Source organism: Myodes glareolus, chromosome 4, assembly GCF_982192425.1.
Source record: "Myodes glareolus chromosome 4, mMyoGla1.1, whole genome shotgun sequence".
Lineage (NCBI taxonomy): Eukaryota > Metazoa > Chordata > Mammalia > Rodentia > Cricetidae > Myodes > Myodes glareolus.
The window spans coordinates 31,422,158-31,442,848 of record NC_142029.1 but is presented as its reverse complement, the minus strand read 5'-3'; the positions used below and the strand labels follow the sequence as shown (position 1 = coordinate 31,442,848).

At 39.9% G+C, this 20,691-nt stretch overlaps 1 protein-coding gene across 1 annotated transcript in view; it reads left to right on the top strand.

Annotated features, from left to right (window-relative positions):
- The window catches only part of Tex9 (testis expressed 9), a 42,501-nt gene that overhangs the window by 2,409 nt on the left and 19,401 nt on the right, over positions 1-20,691 (top strand). Inside the window, exons 3-9 of the mRNA XM_048423734.3 lie at positions 1,652-1,715; positions 3,283-3,362; positions 12,480-12,528; positions 14,072-14,154; positions 15,833-16,011; positions 18,574-18,656; positions 19,970-20,143. Of these exons, the coding sequence (XP_048279691.1) occupies positions 1,652-1,715; positions 3,283-3,362; positions 12,480-12,528; positions 14,072-14,154; positions 15,833-16,011; positions 18,574-18,656; positions 19,970-20,143 (712 nt within the window). The remainder of the gene's footprint in view (positions 1-1,651; positions 1,716-3,282; positions 3,363-12,479; positions 12,529-14,071; positions 14,155-15,832; positions 16,012-18,573; positions 18,657-19,969; positions 20,144-20,691) is intronic.

The following is a 20,691-nucleotide window of genomic DNA, read 5'->3' as shown; positions in this document are numbered from 1 at the left end:
TTTATTGTTCTTATAGTGTAAATCTCTCCTTTCCATTTTTGTGCCTTCCTGTTCTCTTATGTGATTTGTTATTCTTTCAAAGTCGTCTTCAGCGGGGTTTGTTTTTAGAGTCCTTATATTCTAGATGAGCAAATATCCCTGTAACTTGGCTTTGAATTTCCCTCTATCAGCTTAGCTTACCTGCTACACTATGAAAGATGGCGTAGTGTCTCTGAACCATTCTGGATGAGATGAATGTGGACCCTTCCTCCATGTATTTGGATTACAAGGTGGTCTCTCCACCTCAGCACTGGTCTCTTACCAGAGGCCGTGAGAGGGGTTTTTGCAGCCTGTGTTTGGTAGTTCATGACTCACGTGTGCATCCACTTCTAGCTGCGAGGCTCTTTTGGTTTCTTTTTCTCTTTGTGGCTCTCACTCAGAATTTCGAGTCATTCTTAGTACTAGGGCATTTCTCCTGAGTTCGAGTTTACTGATTATTTCTGTAGTCATATTTTATTTCTCATTTTAATGGATTTAGAGGAGAAAACTAGGCTTAATACTCCTGGTTGACCTGCATTAATTTGAAGTTTCAATTTAAGTAGTCCTGATTTTTTTTAAGAAAAATTTGTTACTTTAAATATAATAATATATTTCTTAGATTTCTCTTAACCAAGTAATCTTAAAATAATGAAAGTTTTTCTTAAAGGTAAGGCCATTTTAAGAAAGTATGTGGTGCTGTCTGTCCTTACCCTCCTCCACCCAGTCCTCATTAGGGTAGGGAAGTAGGTGTTCATGTTATTTCTGAATCATGTACCAAAGTGGGGGAAATCCCTCAGTAAGCCTCCTTGACAACTCTTTGATAGAACTTCAGAAAAGCCAGTATGGTTTGGAAATGGGAGAGAAAGATGTGTATCGTGGTGTGAATCTTTACAAGGGAAACAGACAGGACTAGAGTTTAGTGCACTAGGCTAACTGCTCCCTCGGCTGTTGTGAAGCCAGCTAAGATGCTGACCATGTGGAGGTAACTGTATTTCTTTCCTGCTTCTGGGAGCATACAGACTTCTGTGTGTATGCTGCAGGTGATGATTGGAAGGAAATACTAAAAGTAAAAAGATTGAATGATGATAGTGAACTTCTTCCTTTTAAAACATTTCCCTTAAAATCATTCTTATTTAATTGGATCAAGAAATAGTCATGCTTTTTGCTAATGGAGACCAAATAAATCCCATATTTCTGGTGGTATTGGTACCGAGTGCATGACTGAGTTGTGAGCTGGCTCCCCACAGACTAACACCCAGCCCAGGCAGGCCTCCCTGACCCTGGCCACTCTAGTCAGCAGGAGACAGGACCCACCTGTCTAAGGATGCACGGTTGGAACTTGTGTTCTCCATAAGTAGGATAATCCTGGAGCTCTTTGCTCTTGCCTAGTTTACTGTTAGATGACTTACTTCATGGAAGATATGAGTAAGGAGCCATGGAAAACCAGGGCAGTGCTTACCTTCCTACTAGAGGTAGGAAGAGGCAGGGAGTTCTAATAGCTCTGTTCATTTTCAACTAAAAATGTTGTGTGTGCTTTGGCAAACATTGATTATAATGTAATTGCCAAAATTTAATTACTTTTATTTTGTTAGAATTTTGTTATTATTTGTCAAGTTTTATTTTCTGCTTTTAGGCGTTTAAATGCAGAATTGGAGGCAAAAACTGCTGATCTGGTTAGACAAGCTGATGAAGCAATAGTAAGTAGATGTACAATTTTTCCATGTAAGTGCTAATTTTTTAACTTTAAATTTAATTCATAACATGAGTATAAAAATACCCAAAGCATTAAATAAATAAATAAACATATCCAAAGCATCAATGATCAACTTAGTGAGTGACAAGCTAAACTTGAATGTGTGTGCATAGGTGTAGTTCTAATGTGTGTGATAAAAGTTGTTTCTGTTTAGGTGCTCCAATCATGTAATCAATAAGAACATCAATGTCAGTCATTTTTTGAGATTTTCTATGTAGTAAGTTAGCACCGAAAATTTAGTAGAGTTGAAAGTAACAGTGCCTAAATAATGCAATACTAAGCTGTTTTCTACATATAACTGAGCTTCTTAGGGCTAGATTACATACCCGGGAAAAATGTAAGGTCATCTCACCAGCCCATGTATCTAAATATCAGCCTCCGTTCTGGTATCAGATTGGGCATCCGTTCTTCAAGCATTGCTCCCTCAGCACCAGTGTTCCCAATGCTAGCATACAGCCTTCCCAGAGGAGTCAGGAAACTGCCTCAGACTTCACAGCTCTTGTCCTGACCTCACTCATTCTTTCTTTAATCCCATTGCTCCCCAAAATGGAGCTGATGGAGGCAGGAAAGAAATTCTAATAATATCATATTATTTTTCATGATTTGTTTTTATTTTGTGTGTGTGTGTATGTCTGTGTCTGTGTCTATGTCTGTGTGTACATGAGACTCACAGAGACCAGAGATGTCAGATCCCCTGGATCTGGAGTTACAGGTTATTGACTGTGATCTTCCTGACATGGGTGCTGGCAACCAAACATGGGTTCTCTGCGAGAGTAGTAGGTGCCATTAATTCTTCACTGAGACATTTCTTCACTTAATATTTTATTTTGATGCTTCATATAAATCCATAATTATTTATCAGTTGAGAATTAAGAAATGTAGCATCTATAACATTTCACTTAATATCTAATAGTTGCAGAACTTCTAGTTGTGTTTATAATTAAGTATTTTACTGGAAATATTTAATTTCATTTTACAGTTTTGCCAGTATCTGAAAAGAAGGAAAATCTTTGTTCAGAAGGACAGCATGTCATGGTAGAATGAGAGGTGCATTTTGTATGTGCTTAAGGAGTTCCCTAAAGAGAACCTTTATTTCCACACCAGGAAGAACAGAATAAAAACTGAGGGGGTTTTGAAGGGGGAAGACACCTTTCTTCCCCCAGAAGCGAGTGGAATGTACTTTTGCCATCTTCAATTTGCATTTCCCCTTCTCTTCTTTAATGGCTCCTCACTGAAGCCTTTACTATCGCTGCTTCACATAGACTGCGGGGCCGGGTGTGTGTGAAGATTAAGGGGACCTTAACACTCTCATATTTTTATCTTTGAAGTAATTTTCTTATACATGAGCAAAAGAGAAGCAAAAGCATAGTCAGTATTTATTTGTTACTGTGTAGCTTTTCTGATGTTGTGGCGACCCGGGACAGCTCTGAAATGATGAGCTTTTAGAGAGGTGTTAAACTGGACGTCATGGGTGATGTCTTGAATATTCACAACTTATCCTGTCTAACCAGAGAGATCAGCAAGAAGTACGAGCTAGGCTTTTTTCAACAAAAATTACCTCATGCAAAGAGGAAGATGGTTCCAGTACAAGGTATGTGACTTCAGTTCTCAAACATGGTTTCTGTTCAGTAATCCTTGTAAAACGTCAATGTATAAAGATTTTTTTGAAAATGTTAAAGTATAATTCAGGGAAGAGTATAATATGTAAAATTATAATTGGGGCTTTCCTAGTCAGACACAAGGCAAGGTTTTACCTGTTTTATCTCATGTAATTCTCCAGGTATTATTTGAAAATAGACAGTATTGTCTTCATTTAAAAACTGTAGCTTAGGAAAGGTTAGTGCTGGGCAAAGGTCAAACAGAGTAGTTTCCCTGGGGTTCACCCCACAGCCATGTGAAAGATTTCTAAAGTCTTTTTTATACACTCTACTGCCTGTCTTTTAGAGCTGTGTGAAGGCTGGGTGGTGAGAAATTAATACAGATACATTTTTAGACTTCTTGTACATTTTTGGCAAATCAAGAAATTAGGCAACCATAAAATATTAGTAATACATTTAACAAAAGTATGGGTTCTATGTGAGTAAAATTGTTTTACTGAAGCAGAGGCAGTGATGGCCCCAAACAGCCCATTCTATGGCTTTGTCTTCTGAGAACTCAACAGCTGTTTCAAGCATTACAAAACAAAATTCTAGCCACACCTGTAGGTGGAGGCTGCTTGTTCGTCCTGGCCACTTATCCCTGAAATAATCACACAGAAACTGTATTAATTAAATCACTGCTTGGCCCATTAGCTCTAGCTTCTTATAGCTCTAGCTTCTTAGTGGCTAACTCATATATATTAATTTAACCCATTTCTATTAATCTGTGTATTGCCACGTGGCTGTGGCTTACCAGCTAAAGTTCCAGTGTCCATCTCAGGCAGGGCTACATGGCTTCTCTGACTCTGTCTCCTGTCTCCCAGCATTACATTTAGTTTTCCCTGCCTACCTAAGTTCTGCCCTATCAACAGGCCAAGACAGTTTCTTTATTAACCAATGGTATTCACAGCATACAGAGGGAAATTCCACATCATCTCCCCTTTTCTGTTTAAGTTAAAAGGTTTTAACTTTAACATAATAAAATTACATGTAACAAAACAGGTATCAAGCAAGAATTACAGTTGCAATATTTATATCTACTTTATCTCTTATATCTGAGGAAAACTATAATTACAACTATAAATTTTTCAACTCCATCAAAGACTCCAGAAGGATATAATATTACCTAAGTAAACAGGTACATTGTAAAACTTCCAAAACTCTAGAATTGACAGAGACATCTTGCTACCTGGACAGTCATTCAAAGTTCTTTTGTATTGTTAGGGCATCCATCTTCAGCCTACAGGCCTATAGCATCCACAGACTTTTCCATGAAGCAGGAAATTTCAAAGATAGTTCCACCTATATTGGAAGTTTGTCAGTCACTTTCTTCTGATTCCTGCAGAATGTCTAGCAGACTCTATTCTTTCATGAAGCAGGAACCCTGAAGGATTGTCTCATTTCTAGGCAAGTTCAACAGTCATTTCTCTGTGGGTCCTGCATGTCAAGTTAATCAAGAAGTCCAGGCAAGAGCAGTTTCTTGCCCAAATGGCTAACCAACTCCGTAAGGAGCCTCTTTGATGCCCATCTTCCTCTCAAAGTAGATTGGTGCTGCCAGGAGAAGATGTGTCTCACTGTCATGAAAAGTCCTAAGTTCTTAAAACATTTTAAATGCCATATTATGAAGGTCTCTGAAAGATTTGAAGAATAATCTATCTAGAAATATATCTGAAATATATCTAGATAGAAAATCTAACTAACATGAATACAAGCTTGACTATTATAGATGACTCTCTATTTACCTATATTTCTCAATTATACATTACATTTTATTTTTTTTCAAAGTTTATTAAATTATAAAAGTTTCCATTTCTGCCCCTCCTCCCAACACCCTCCCACTCCCCCCACTTCCTCTTCTCCTCCCTCTCCATCCCTAAGAGCAGTCAGGGTTTCCTGCCCTGTGGGAAGTTCAAGTTCCTTCCCCCTCCCTCCAGGTCCAGGAAGGTGAGTATCCAAACAGACTGGATCCCAAAAATCCAGTATATGCAGAGGAAACAAGTCCCAGTGTCATTGTCAATGGCTTTTCAGAAAGACTCCAGGCCAGCCACATTCAGAGAATCCGGCCACATTCAGAGAATCTGGTTGGATCACGTGCTTGTTCAGTCCCAGTCCAACTGGCCTTGGTGAACTCTCATTAGATCAGTCCCCTTGTATCAGTGGGTGATCGCACCCCTCGCGGTCCTGATTTCCTTTTTCATGTTCTTCCTCCTTCTGCTCCTCATTTGGACCTTGGGGGGCTCAGTCCGGTGCTCCAATGTGGGTCTCCATCTGTATCGCCGTCCATCGTCAGATGAAGGTTCCCTCTGGTCTTGCCTTCTTTGCTCACGTTCTCTTTCCTTCTGCTTCTCGTTTGGACCTAGGGAGTTAAGTCCAGTGTTCCAATGTGGGTCTCTGTCTCTATCTCCATCCATCGCCAGATGAAGGTTCTGGCACTCTTGTCTATTTCCAGTCTCCAACCCAGGATAGCCAAAACAATCTTATATAATAAAGGAACTTCTGGAGGTATAACCATCCCTGACTTCAAACTCTATTACACAGCTACAGTATTGAAAATAACTTGGTACTGGCATAAGAACAGAGAAGTCGACCTATGGAATCGAATAGAAGAACCAGATATTAACCCACAAACCTATGAACACTTGATTTTCGACAAGGGGGCTAAAGGTATTCAATGGAAGAAGGAAAGCATCTTTAACAAATGGTGCTGGCATAACTGGATGTCAGCCTGTAGAAGAATGAAAGTAGATCCATATCTATCACCATGCACAAAAATCAAGTCCAAATGGATTAAAGACCTCAACATTAATCTGACCACTTTGAACCTGATAGAAGAGAAAGTGGGAAGTAGTCTACAAGACATGGACACAGGAGACCACTTCCTAAGCAGAACCCCAGTAGCACAGACAATCAGAGAATCAATGAATAAATGGGACCTCCTGAAACTGAGAAACTTCTGTAAAGCAAAGGACACCGTCAGTAAGATAAAAAGGCTACCTTCTGACTGGGAGAAGATCTTCACCAACCCCTCATCAGATAAAGGCCTGATCTCCAAAATATACATTACATTTTAAATGAACTACACAATCACAATACCTTAATCAAGAGAATAAATATAACAAGATTGACCTTAAATTTGCATCAATAAACCAAGATCCATACTGATGAAAATCTTTATAGTATATCCCCTTTTAAATATAAAGAAACATTTATAGACAATATTGGGAATATGGGTATAGTTCTGTCCAAACTTCTTCCTGCTGTTTATTGGGTGGAGTAATTTTTTAGGTGTGTTCAAGACAACCTTTCAGGGGATCTTGGTCCATCAAACCATATCAGTCTGGAAGCAATCCACAGGTTCTCATCCTCTGTGGAAAGAAAAGAAGAACCTCTTTTCCAAAGCAACATATCCTTAGTTCCATATTTTGAAATCAAGACGCCTTTAAAATATACATGCTGGTTTAGCTTAGCAGTCCATACAATGAAATGCCTCTCTGTACTTAGCTCCTTCACAGTCAAAAAATTCAAAGAAAACACAATAGTATACACAATCCAGACTCTCTGTGAATTTTCCATTGTTACATGGCTTATTGTTCTTTCTCTATTACTTTTTAATATTTATTTCATTATCTTTATTCCTTTAATCTATGACTATCTGTACTTTGTCTCTTTAAAGACTTTACCTCTTTTTTGAAACCATTTGCTTCTTTTTATGACTATCTATATTCTTCTTTTTCTCTCTAGCCTATGTATATTTATCCAGCACTGTAACTCATTTAGAGATCTTTTATGACTGAATCTGTCCTATTGTGTATCTGAAATACTTTACTGTCTTGAAGAGCTTTTAAAATGGTAAGCAGCTTGGTTGCAGCAGCTCTGGATGCTGGCTCCACCTCTCTCTACTTTCAAAGTGGTGGGGGTACCATTACTGCCAGCTCTGGGGTCACCAGGTAGGTACTGTGCTCAGCACTTTAACTCTGAGAATGAGCATGCAGCACATAAATCCTTTTTTTCTGAGTAAGAGCTAAATATGCCATGCAGAGCATTGTGCAGCCTGGAAAAATCTCTGTGTATGGCAGCAGGAATCTGCCATGTCCTCCTGCCTGTGCAGTCCTTGCAGTCCTGATCCTACTGCCTGCCCAGGCAGGGGAGTGGGATGCTGAGCTACTGGCATGGTCTCAGCTACTTTCCCAAGTGGGTATACAAGCCCCCAGGCCCACAAACCCCATTCAAGTGCTCCATAGCCAGATCTCTAGAAAGAGTCAGAGTTCGCGCCAGCAGCACAGCACAGAAAGCCAGCATTTCAAAACTGCTGCTTTTTTTTTCTTGCTACCGCTGAATCAGGAAAACCTCTTAAAGGAGCCACAGTGTGCCACCAGCAAGCAAAGCCCATTCGGGAAAATAAATGCAACTAAACTTTGTTTTTTTAGTGTCTAGAATTCCTTTTCAAGCCCTCTCAGGTTTTATGTGGATTTAGTCCACCTAAATCCACCACGCTGGTATGCCAGTTTGTTGGTGGAGGCTGCTTGTTCGTCCCAGCTGCTTAGCGCCGAAATAATCACACAGAAACTGTATTAGTTGAATCACTGCTTGGCCCATTAGCTCTAGCTTCTTATTGGCTAACTCATACTTATTAATTTAACCCATCTCCATTAATCTAGTATTGTCACATGGCAGTGGTTTACCAGCAAAATTTCAGCATGTCTCTGGCAGAGTCTCCATGGCTTCTCTCTGACTCCAATAGGGTGATCACATCTCCCTCTGGTGGAGGTTATCTGGCATCTCTGTGACTCTGTCTCCTTTCTCCCAGCATTCTGTTTAGTTTTCCCTACCTACCTAAGTTCTGCCCTATCAACAGGTCAACAACATAGCATACAGAGGGAAATCCCACATCATACCCACAGTTTCTGTTCAGTGGGATTCTCTTCTTGTTTCCAATGAGCACCACACTCCACAACCAAGTCTACAGTTCTTTATGAAGCTTGTTCTTCAACATCCAGAGGGTGCCAGGCACTCTTCTCTCAAGCAGCTAACACTTTTCTGTTAACAGCTCTTGCAGAGGACCCTGGTTCCCACCTCAGCCCCCACATGGCTTGTCTCACAACACCTGCAACTCCAGCTTCAAAAAAAGTCATGCCTCTAGCCTTCAGGGGCAGTAACACTCACATACCCGTACCCACCCCCACACATACACAATTAAAAATAATAAATATCAAAATAAAGATCTTTTTCAAAACATCTGCTAGCTGCCTATCACTGTGAGGTATACATTACTAACTGTTGGTACACTTCCATCACACTGCAACACACTGCAACACAGCTATTGTGACCGGGATCCTCTGTATAGTGAAGAACATGCTTTCTACAGTGAAGAAAGAACTCTGGATGCAGTGGTGTGTGGTACTCTCTGGAACCAAGGAAGAGAGAATCTGGATGTGACTGGAATTACACTGTGTAACTCTCAAAACAACTGAATTCTCAAAAGAAGCTTAAAGGCATGGGCTGTTAGAGGACTGTCACTACCTGTTACTTTGAGTTTTTCTTTCTAGTAAATCAATAAAAGTATATTTTGTTTCATTATTTGCTATGTGCATATGTTCATATAATGGTAAATCACTTATCTGCATCATATGTGATTCTATCTGATGGTTGATTAAAAAAAGGATACTTAATAGCTACCCAAATTCCAAAGGTTGGATTACAGATAAGATTGGGCCTGGCTTTTATCCATTAAATGAAAGAATTGAGATGCGGTACTGGCAGCTAATCCTTAGTTCCTAATGAAGTAAGCCGAAGACTGATTTTAAAAGTGTAAAAATGAACCTGCTGATTTTCTTTTACTGAGTTTTTCTCATGTCCAAAGTGGTGATGAGACCTCTGTTTAACTGGTACAAGTGGATTTTTTAACACTTACTTTTTTTGTTTGTGTCTCTGTGTGCCCACATCTCTGTGTGCACACATGCATACAGTGTGGAAGTCAGATGACAATCGGTGGCACTTGGTGCTCTCCCTCCACTGTGTGAGCCCCAGGGATTGAACTCCAGGCATCAGGCTTAACAGCATGTGCCTTTACCTTGTAAGATATCTTGTCAAACCTGGAATATTTTCTTTTTCTTTTTCTTTTCAAGACAGTGTTTCTCTGTGTAGCCCTGACTGTCCTGGAACTCACTCAGTAGACCAGGCTGGCCTTGAACATAGAGATCCACCTGCCTCTGCCTACCAACTGCTGGAATTAAAGGTCTGTGCCACCACCACCCGGCTTCTGGAATATTTTCTTAATGTAGCTGTTTCAACAGGTGGCTTTTATCATATGAAACATGACATTTGATTTATTGGGATTCTTAAAGATGAGAGATAAGTCTATAAAGAGACCATCCATTTCTTGTTGGAACAGTAGTAATGTTTTTAAGACTCAAGCAGTGTATTCAATGATAGCTCTTCAGATCTGTGGTTACTCTGTCAGAAAGACAGTAAGGAAACTAGAACTTAGTTTCCTTTAGTATAACATCCAAATCCTCTAGTGTGCTGAAAGCGAGTTTACTGCCCAGATCATCTCAGTCACACTTCAGACAAACCATTCATGAAGTTTAACATGAGTCAGAACGTTGTGCTGCAGTGTTTCTTGCGTGGGAGTGCACCAGGAGAAGTGGCGTGCACACCTCATGGTGATGGGCAGCTGGCAGACATTTTTTAAAAGTTCTTCATTTTGATGTGTATTATTTTTGATTATGTGTGTGAGTGTGGGTATCTATGCATGTCACTGCCTGTGGAGGACAGAGGCATCAGGTCCCCTGCTAGGGCTGCAGGGTGTTAAGAGCTTTCCAGCTTGGGTGCTAAGAACTGAACTCTGGTCTAGTGCTCTAAGCTGCTGAACCTTCTCTCCAGCCCCTGGTAGATACTTTTAGCTGTATACATGCATGTGGGAGAGGTGGGTGGTGGGTGGAAGGAAATGAAAAGTTCAGGGAACATGCTAAGGGCTAATGAAATGGCAGGCTTTAGCTTGAAATAAGGACAGTTCAAGATACTTACGTTGAATCTTGGAAACATTTTTTTTAATATTTATTTATTTATTATGTATACAATATTCTGTCTGTGTGTATGCCTGCAGGCCACAAGAGGGCACCAGACCCCATTACAGATGGTTGTGAGCCACCATGTGGTTGCTGGGAATTGAACTCAGGACCTTTGGAAGAGCAGGCAATGCTCTTAACCTCTGAGCCATCTCTCCAGCCCCCTTGGAAACATTTTTATATCATGTGTGAAAAGGTTATTTTCCATAAATTAAGATATTTTCAAAGTTACTTTTCTTTCACGGAGATTTTTCTAGTAGATAGGATCTAAATATGCCTTCAAGTTAAATAGCAAAAAACCTGCAGATGGCCAGGCAAAAAGGTGACATCTGACAGAAAGTCATTTTGTTTTGTGTCCTCTACAGTGAGCAGTCATTCCTCGGGAATATGTTGGCATTCTCTCTATAGTAGCAATAGACAATAACACAGTATCATCCATGATACTAATATAGATGCTTCAGATAGTGAATCAGTGGCAGGAACTTTCTATGGAAAGGGGCAGATAGCAAATGTTTTAGAATTTGTGGGCTTAGATAGTCCCCATCACAACCACTCAATTCTGCTGTTGTAGAGAGTGGGCATGAGTAGATCCAGCCTGTTGATGAGCCAGTGTATGCATACACCTACAGATATGCCTCGTTTTAAAGTACAGTCATACTTTGTAAACTTAAGATACAAGGTTCAGGAAATAAGATGGATTTTAATTTATCCATTCACTCATTCAATGTCTATTTACTTTTGTCACTTTAAAAAATTTATGTGTGAATTGCTATGTCAGATTCATAGCATTACACAATAGGAAAGGCAGGTTGGACCCAACTTTCATGAGTTCATACTTTTACAAGACAGATCCTGACCAAGTGTTCAAGTACATTAGAATGGTGATGTTGAACATGCTTACAAGTGAAAGTGATGCAAGGGTTATTTGTTTTGTTATTATTTAGCGTGTGTGTATGTGTGTGTATGCTCATGTGCGTCACCATGCATATATGGAGGTTAGAGGACAACCTGTTGGAATTAGTCTTCTACTATGTGGGTCCTATGGGCTCAAACTCAAATGGTCAGGCTTTGTGCATTTACATGCTGAGCCATCTTACAAGCTCTGATTCCTTTAAGAAATGCATAGATCACGCAGGCCAACATCCTGGGTCTTGGGTTGGCTCATCTAACATCTTACCTACCCATGACCTTCTGGAGTGCATGAGGTCCTATATGATGATAGCTACAGAATCTCCATGACTCAAGGCAACAGCAGGATATCTGAGAGGAGTTTCAGTGAGGGTCCAGTGATGATGGTGTGCCAGAGGCTTTGAACCAGACCAATGACTCATTGCAATGAACACTTGCGGGAAGGGCTGATTGGGCAGGAGGGTCTACTGTGTGAAACATTGCAGTTTCCAGTGCCACTAGGAGGAATAAAAAGGTGTTGAAGAGGTAAGAAAGATGGAGGAGTGAGGTGGGTTTTGTTTTGTTTTTAATTAATTTTGGGGGTGTCTTTTGGTGGTGGGATGCTGCAGGCGTGACAGGCAGATGTGGAGAGACAGGGAAGTGAACAGGATTGGGTGCATGATGTGAAATTTCTAAAGAATCAATAAAGAATTTGATAGTTCTCTGTGTAGCCAGTCATCATCAATCATCAGTATGATTTATACTAATAAAAATTTGTACTACATTTTCCTAAAAAAAATACTGCTATACCTTCTCTGTAGTGAAATATTTAAACCTAAGCATTTTTTAATGGCCTTCATTCAAAGTAAATTAATGTCTAGGAACTAGAATCAAAGTGAAATATAATTCTTTGTGCATATAAACTTATTAAATATATACATTATGTCTAGATATAACTTATGTGGAAATCAACTTTATAATTCATGTATCAAGTTAATGTATGACTAATTGGAATTAGAACAATATTTCCTCTTTAGAATATAATTACTGTTGACTTTCATGGTGTCTCAGCTTAATAGCATCTATTTTAATGTAGTGATTACTTTTGCTTTGTAGAGATCTGTTGTCATCTGAAGGGATGGCTCATCCATGGTCAGAAACCAAGGTATGAAATCAAACTTTTGGGACTTTAATTAATAAAAAAAATTATTTGTGCCACAGCGTGCATATGAAAGTCAGAGGACAACTTGTGGGGGGTCAGTTCTCCCATCCACCATATAGACTCTGGGAATTGAACTCCCCATACTTGGCAGCAAGCATTTTTATCTTATTAGCCATCTGCCTGGCCCCTAGGATTGTTTTTTGTTTTAAAAAAAAATTAGGGAAAGAGTATGACTCTATAGATAGAATGTAAAACTCAGATGTGATATGCTCATTCAGCATTGTTTATAAAAGATCTTGAATAACTTCTGCCCTCTAATCCCACTGAATATTTGGAGGATAGTGAACAAAGTTCTGAAGGAATGACTCTATAGAATTAGGCTCCTCACTTCTCTGTGAACCAATATCCCGTAAAGTGAGATAAGTCCTGTGGTAGTCTGAAAGAAAATGGCCCCAACGGCAGTGGCACTGTTAGGAAGTGTGTCACTGTGGGGTGGGCTCTGAGGTCTCTTACTCAAGCTTCTCTCGCTGTAGCTCTCATTTGACTTCCTGTTGCCCATAAGATGTAGCACTCTCAGCTCCAGCACCACATCTGCCTGTGTGCTGCCATCTCCACCATGCTGATGATGAACTGACTCTGAAACTAAACGAGCCATCCCAGTTAAATGCTTTCTTTATAAGGATGCAGTGGTCACGGTGTCTCTTCAGCAACAGAAACCCTAACAGGTCCTCATCTAAAAAGCATAGGATGGAGATCATTCTTTTGCAAACTGGGCACCCTGAGATCTCTAAGTTTCCATCCACAAAGCTCCTCTAATCAAGGGAACTGCAAACCTCAAGGCCAGGAAAGGGCTGCTTGGCACATGGCTGGCTAATGAGGAAAACTGAATTCTGTGAATCAGAACATCCTGATTTAAACATTCACTAGCTGACTGAATAAACATTCATCTTTGGGATTCATGTTCTATATTCCTGATTCCCTTAGTCCAGGTGATTTTTAGGTGTTTTCTGCACAGTTCTGGGATTCCTGAAAATGCAATTGAATTAATTATTTAAAAATGCCAATTCTTATTTGTAGCAAAATAACAGTTCCATATGTTACAAAATTGTTGGGATTGGAGAAATGGCTCAGTGTTTAAGAGCTCTGGCTGCTTGTCTAGAATAGCCAAGTGTAATTCCCAGCGTCTGTAACTCCAGTCTCAAGGTATTTGATGCCCTTCTCTAGCCTCCAGGGTACCAGGTATGCATGTGGTGCACAGACATGCATGTAGGCAAAATACTCATACACATAAAAACCAAAAAACAAAATTAAACCAAGCAAAATTTCTGTTGTTAGAAATGATTAGACTCAGTGGTTAAGAGCACTGGCTGCTCTTCCAGAGGACCTGGGTTCAATTCCCAGCACTCACATGGCAGCTCACAACTGTCTGTAACTCCAGTTCCAGGGGATCTCACACAGAAACAACAATGCACAGGGAAAAAATGTTGTAAAAAGAAGAAATGATTAAATTCTTAATTAATTGGTAGTTTCAATTTTTTTTCTCTAGCCAAAGACCAAAAACACTGGTCCTGTAAACAAGGTTCAAAACAGACTCCACTCTGCAGAAAAAGAAAGAAAAACAAATTCAAGGTAAATATAGTTTGCAAACATGACTCTCCTTAGTTTTACAGTCCACAGTATCAGCATTCTTAGTTATAAACTTTCTGTTTCTCTTGATTTTTTTTTTTAAAAAAATCTCCAGTATAAAGCCACTGTATCCCATGTATCCCATCATACTCGGTAATTTAAAACAATTGCACTCAGAACTGTTTACAGCAGTTAATAAACATTTTGTGTTCTCTAAAACAAAATCACTACCTTTCCATAAATTTTACTGTTGTTTTTAATGAGACATTATTGGAACTGGGGCTGAAATCTGGGTTTTATTTTGTCTAAATATTAAAAAAAATATGCATGTATGTGTTTGTGTGACTCTATGCTACCTGTGTGCATGTGCCCTTCCAGACCAGAAAAGGGGGTCCGAGTCCTCAGAACTGGAGTCACGGAGTTACAGGTGGTTGTGAGCTGCCATGTAGATGCTGGGAACCAAACTTAGGTCCTCTGCAAGAACAAGTGCTCTTAAATATTAATCTTTCTAGCCCCTGGGGCCTGGGTTAGGTTCTTGTAAATAGATCAAATTGTTTTCTACCTTTCGACTGCTCGACAGAATGCCATACATTATTGTGTTTGTGAGATTGGAGTGGTTTGATAAGATATAAATTAGGTTATGTCATAGTTATTATTTACATTCTGCTCGGGCTTATGAATTTTTGTTTTGTTTTGTTTTTTTTTGAGACAGAGTTTCTCTGCATAACAGTCCTGGCTGTGCTGGAAATTGCTTTGTAGGTCAGGCTGACCTTGAACTCGCTGAGATCCACCTGCCTCTGCCTTCCGAGTGCTGGAATTAAAGGAATGCGCCACTATCCGGTGAATTTTTTTTTTTATTAAAAGGAAAAGACTTTGGTTGTAATAGCCAGTAAGTTATTTAATCTTTATGTCTATGACCTACACAAGCTGGTAATTATATTCTATTAATGGGTAAATCTTTTCTAACTATTGTGTATTTTAATTGCTTAAAAGGGAAAAAAATAGAATTGAAGGGATAGAAGATAAAATTAATAAAAAGAGCCTGAAGAGACCATCAGCTAAATTGCATGTATCACTACAGAATTTCCTGGTCCAGGCTTCACAGTCACTGTTTAAATAAAAGGTGGTTATTACAAGAATTCAGAAGCATTTGCCTTCGTGTTAAAAGTAAGCCGAGCTTTCCGAATCACAGTATTGGTGACATTCAATGTGTTTGCCCTGATTCAGGCCACTGTGCCTTTGGAAGTGAGTTTTATTCCCTAATTCTTCCTCAACGTTAATGTTAAAAAGTTAAACCTGGTATTTTGGTCAATTTTGATTCTTGTTTCCCTACATGGAAAATAAATGTTGAGTTTGATGGCATTGAGGACCTGGTAATTCTTTCTTAAGAGATGAATTCTTCCCAGTTTTCAGTGTCAGGACATTCATTACCTTGGGCAGTTCTCCAGCAGCAGGCAGAATGAAAACTGTAGCCCGGATCTGACCGGTAGTCCTGGACTTCTTCTCGTAAAGACTGATGGCTACTGAGACTCTAGAGCAAAGTCCTTAAACGTTCCATTGTAGATTTCATCTTAAGTTCAGTTTTATAGCAGGTTTATCTGCTTTGTTTTTGGGCAAATCTCCATCCCCTCCCCCACCATCCCGTTTCTGCTCACGTGTGTGTGCATGTTTTGCTTCTTAGTGTTAAGCTGAAATACCCCAGTGTGCAGACTGCCAATGATGTGGCCATCCCAGACGATTTCTCAGACTTCTCCCTTGCCAAGACAATTAGCAGAATTGAAGGGCAACTGGAAGAGGACAGCTCGCCAGGGCACACCGATGATGACATTCTTTGTGGGGTCAGTAAGGACATTGGGACAGGTAGGTTTTCTTTTAGCATTACAGATACTCAGAGATTTGGGAGAGCTATTTCTTTAAATTTTTATTATGAATATTGATTTGTGTCTAGATAATAATCTAGAGAGATGTAGTGAATGGAAGGAAGATTCTAGGTAAATTTAAATTGGCCAAATACTTGTTGACCAAGGGTGGTGGTTTGAGTTCACTGAACTTGCCTCTACTTTCTTTCTTTTTCTTTCTTTCTTTTTTCCTTTCTTTTCTTTTTTCTTTTTCTTTTTCTTTTCCTCTTTCTTTTCTTTTTCTTTTTCTTTTTTTTTTTTCAGACAGGGTATCTCTGTAGCTTTGGAGCCTGTCCTGGAACTTACTCTGTAGATCAGGCTGGCCTCAAACTCAGAGATCTGACTGTCTCTACCTCCTGAGCACTGGAATTAAAGGCATGTGCCACCACTGCCCGGCTTTTGCCTCTACTTTCATCTCTGTTTGATATTTTATATTATAAAAAGTCATGACTATAGTATTGCTTTGAGTTTATTTCAACTGAAATTAAAATGTCCCATAGTTTATCACTGAATAAAGTTTGAGTTCCTTTTATTTATTTTTATTATATTCTGTTTCTTATATGTTAAATCAATACATTGAAAAGGGTAAATGAATTGATAAAGCAACAGATAAGTAATGAAATGAGTTTTTATGAATATAATTTTTCCTGGTTAACTTATACTCTGCATGTAACTAGAAAAAAAACTGTTTTAATCATCTAAAAGAATTGTATTTGTTAGCAGCAATGTCTCTAAAATTACTGAAATTATGAGGAGCCACCTGTGCTGTTGGAACAAAAAACCAGAACAATTGGAATGTGTGAGCATAGTTACTGTGAGCTGTCATTTGGCTGTATAATGAATTTGGGTGTGCAGTGTAGTCAGCTGTGACTCCAGTCTGGCTACCTAACTCCTCTGTGATAGCAGTTTCTCCATTTGAGAATCAGAGTTGGTTAAATGATGTCTTGAACACAATGTATGCATCACAAGAGGCTGACAGTGTGTACTTTTCACATACACAGTTTATTGTTCACACATTAAAAGTGGGGAGGGGCAGAAAACTCACAGCAAATGAATCTTAACTACCTAGCTCTAAGTGATGCTGCTGGTGTCTGGAGATGGGATTCACTCAGACAGTGGCAGTAGTAGCATGAAATAGGTTTCAGGTCTTATAGCCCAGTGCACAACAAACCACCGTGACTGCATCCACTGGTGGAGGAAGATCAGGGAGTGGGTGCTAGCTCTGAGGCAGATGATTCTTCAAAGCTCTGTTGCTTGAGCTCAGTAGAGACCAGAGTCCAGAAAGGCATGCTTCAGTTGTGCTTAGCCATTCAGACAGGGTGCCAGTCAGTCAGCGATCACCAATGTCACGGAAATAGTCCCTTATTGCTAGCACTGTAGTCTATGTGCAGTGGGGTACATTGGAGACCAGCCACTGTTGAGCTGCCTGGTCCTTCTGTGACTTGTCTTCTCCTTGCAGACATTTTAACCCCTGCTTCTGATTGCTGTGAATCGCCTGCTCCCAGGGCTTTGCTACTTACACTCAGGTGCTTGCTTCTGCCATCAGCATGCTCTGATTGTCACGATGATTAGTAGGAGTGCCTCCATCTTATTTTCTTCTTTTTAGTTCTGAGTGTTCCCTACAGATGATCATAAAGTTTATCTCTGAAATTCTGCTTCTCTGAAGAATCCTAACAGGTTGTGTATAATGATGATTGAGCTACACCCTAGTCAGCCACAGAGGAAAGCAATTCATTTATGCATTTGTAGCATTTATTGACCTAATCAACCCTCTGGGATCATTAGAGGGAAGGACAGTAAGTGAATCAGGAAGTTGGTTGTCAGCTACCTTCCAGGACATGCTGGGCAGATGCTTGTTCCTGGACTCAGTCACCCACTGCCCTGTTACAGGCCAGAGATGCAGAAATTCAGGAGCAGCTGCAGACTTTACCATGAACAGTGCTCCTTCCTGCGGCCACTCACTGTCTCCATATCTTCCCTCCTCAGCTGCTTGCCTGGGCGTCTTGTCCCAGGGAGAATATTCCTGTACTCCAGATGCTTACTTGCTGGGTTGTGGGTGGGATAGAATGATCTGGAGTCAGTTTGGAAGCACAGATCATAAGATCTGAAGCTTTATTTTTTGCTAGAGAGGGTCTGCTTGTTCCTGTCAAATTCTTGGGCATTTATTAGCTTGAGACCACTATAAATTCTAGTAGATATCTTTTGGATCACTGTGGTAGGTGTGAGTGCAGTCTATAAACGTATACAAGCAGCAGTTTTTAGGTGTGGTTCTTAGGAAGAAGGGTTTTTGTCCTTGTTCCTCTGTCTTTACTGACTCTCCATGGTCTGTGTGAGACCTGTCGCTGTTCTTTTCTGTTGTCTGACCTGGGAAATGTTTAATGTTTATAGTGTTTCTACCACGGTCTCCTGTTAGATTGTCTACTGTGACTATATTTTACTCATAATGTATGATCTGTCGCCCAGTTGATAATATCTTAGACTTGGGGGGAAAAAAAAGCAGTCATGTAACAATTTGACTCCACAGAGGCTCAGATCAGATTTCTAAAGGCCAAACTCCATGTGATGCAGGAGGAACTGGACAGCGTTGTGTGTGAATGCAATAAGAAGGTAAGCAGGAATGGCCTTTCGCGTGCTCTACCGAAGACAGAGGGACAGTTTTAATTATGCTTTTAGATTTCAATCCACAGTTAAATAATCAGATTTAAAAATTAAATATAAATACCAAACTTTATTCTGAAATGATGAATTACCACAAAGCTTAAGAATGTATCAAAATTGTTAACATTAGACTTTACTATTTTGTTTTGCTTTTTAAATCTGCTTTATTAACTACACAATATATAATGAGATTCTTTCCATACATTAGATAAATTCTGCTAACAAGAAAAAAATTTAAGACTGAATCAAAAACACAAGTTTCAATTAGAAGCTGGCATTAAGTGGAGACCCATGAGGAATAAGTAACATCAAAAATTTTACAACAGTACATCACAAACATTAAGTTTTGGAAGCAGGGGTACCCGTATTATCTTCAGAGAAAACCAGGATTCAGGGCATAAAGCAAACTCATCATGATGGTCATGGTGAGGGGGGCTAGTGCTAACTTCCCGCAGACATGGCTCAGCTGCCTTTCCCTCAACTTCTCCATGAGCTGTCTCACATCCTCCCCAAGCCTTTCCCTGTTCTCCTCTCTCATCCTTACCTGGGGCTCCAACCCTATGCTTCAGGTCCCATCTATAGTGCACAATGGGCTGCCTAACAGGGAACCACCTGCCACTTCCTCAAGGCAGAGTATTCTCCTGCTTCAAAACACAGGACCAAGCTGGGCGGTGATGGCACATGCCTTTAATCCCCGCACTCGGGAGGCAGAGGCAGGTGGATCTCTGTGAGTTCAAGGCCAGCCTGGTCTACAAGAGCTAGTTCCAGGGCAGGACCACAGGCTGCTCCCTTTTCTTAGCATCTTGCGGCATTTCTTCCTTTTCCGCCTTTTCCTGATGATAATTTTCCATGTTGAGTTTTTTTTTTCTCCTTGTCCCTCTTTGGATTCCATTTCCCCTGGGCCTTTCCCCTGCCACATAGACCTTCTCTCATTTGTCGCTGCCAGACGCCGCCGCCGCAACTCAGCTAGCAGACCTGCTCCACTAGCCCAGGGACCCATGCCAGCCCTCAGTTCCGCAGGGAGGCATGGAGCTGGTGGCCAGACGGGAGTCAGAATTTACTATTTTAGACTTGCCAGATAATAAGCTATTCAGTATAAAATATCTGATCTCCATTTCTGACAGTGAGTATCAGCAGGCTTTACTCTCAGGAATTGGTGTAAATGACCCATCAAAGGCCATCTGAGGCCATCTGTTTTCAGTTATATGTTTTGGTGTCAGATCTTGTGTATTTTTTACATAATTGATAATGTCTTATTGTAGGAGGATGAAATTCAGGATTTAAAGTCCAAGGTGAAAAACTTTGAAGAAGACTGTGTGAGACAGCAGCGAACAATTACTTCACAGCAGTCTCAAATAGAAAAGTATAAGAATCTTTTTGAAGAAGCAAACAACAGATGTGACGGACTTCAGCAGCAGCTCTCATCGATAGAGAGGGTGAGTCCCCCTGTCCCCCGACTCAGCGCTGAGGACACACTGAAGCTGTTAGACCCACACTCTTGTTAATAATTATGAAAACATCCCCCTAAAATAGAATATTTGACAACTCTTTGAGGTACATATACAGTAATCACCTAGTAAAGTATGCAGTTCAGTGGCTTTTAGTATGTTCATAAATTCATTCTCAAATGTAGAGCATATTCACAGCCTCCAAAAGATAACTCTTACCCCTCAGCCTCCACATCCCACATCTCATCCATGCCCTGGGTTACTACTTCTCTATTTTCTGTCTCAGTAAATCTACCTGTTCTGGAAATTTCCTTTTACATAGACTCAAATAATATACAGTCTTTGTGACTGACTTCTCTTATTAAAGAATTTTGCTTTTTTTTTTTTACTGTTCATCCATGTTACAACACTAATTGTTCAGCTCTTCTTTAATTGTCAAATATATTCTTTATATGTGACATATACATGAATATAACACATTTTTAAATCTATTGTTTATTTATATATTTGTTGCTGGGGTTGAAGCCGGAGCCTTC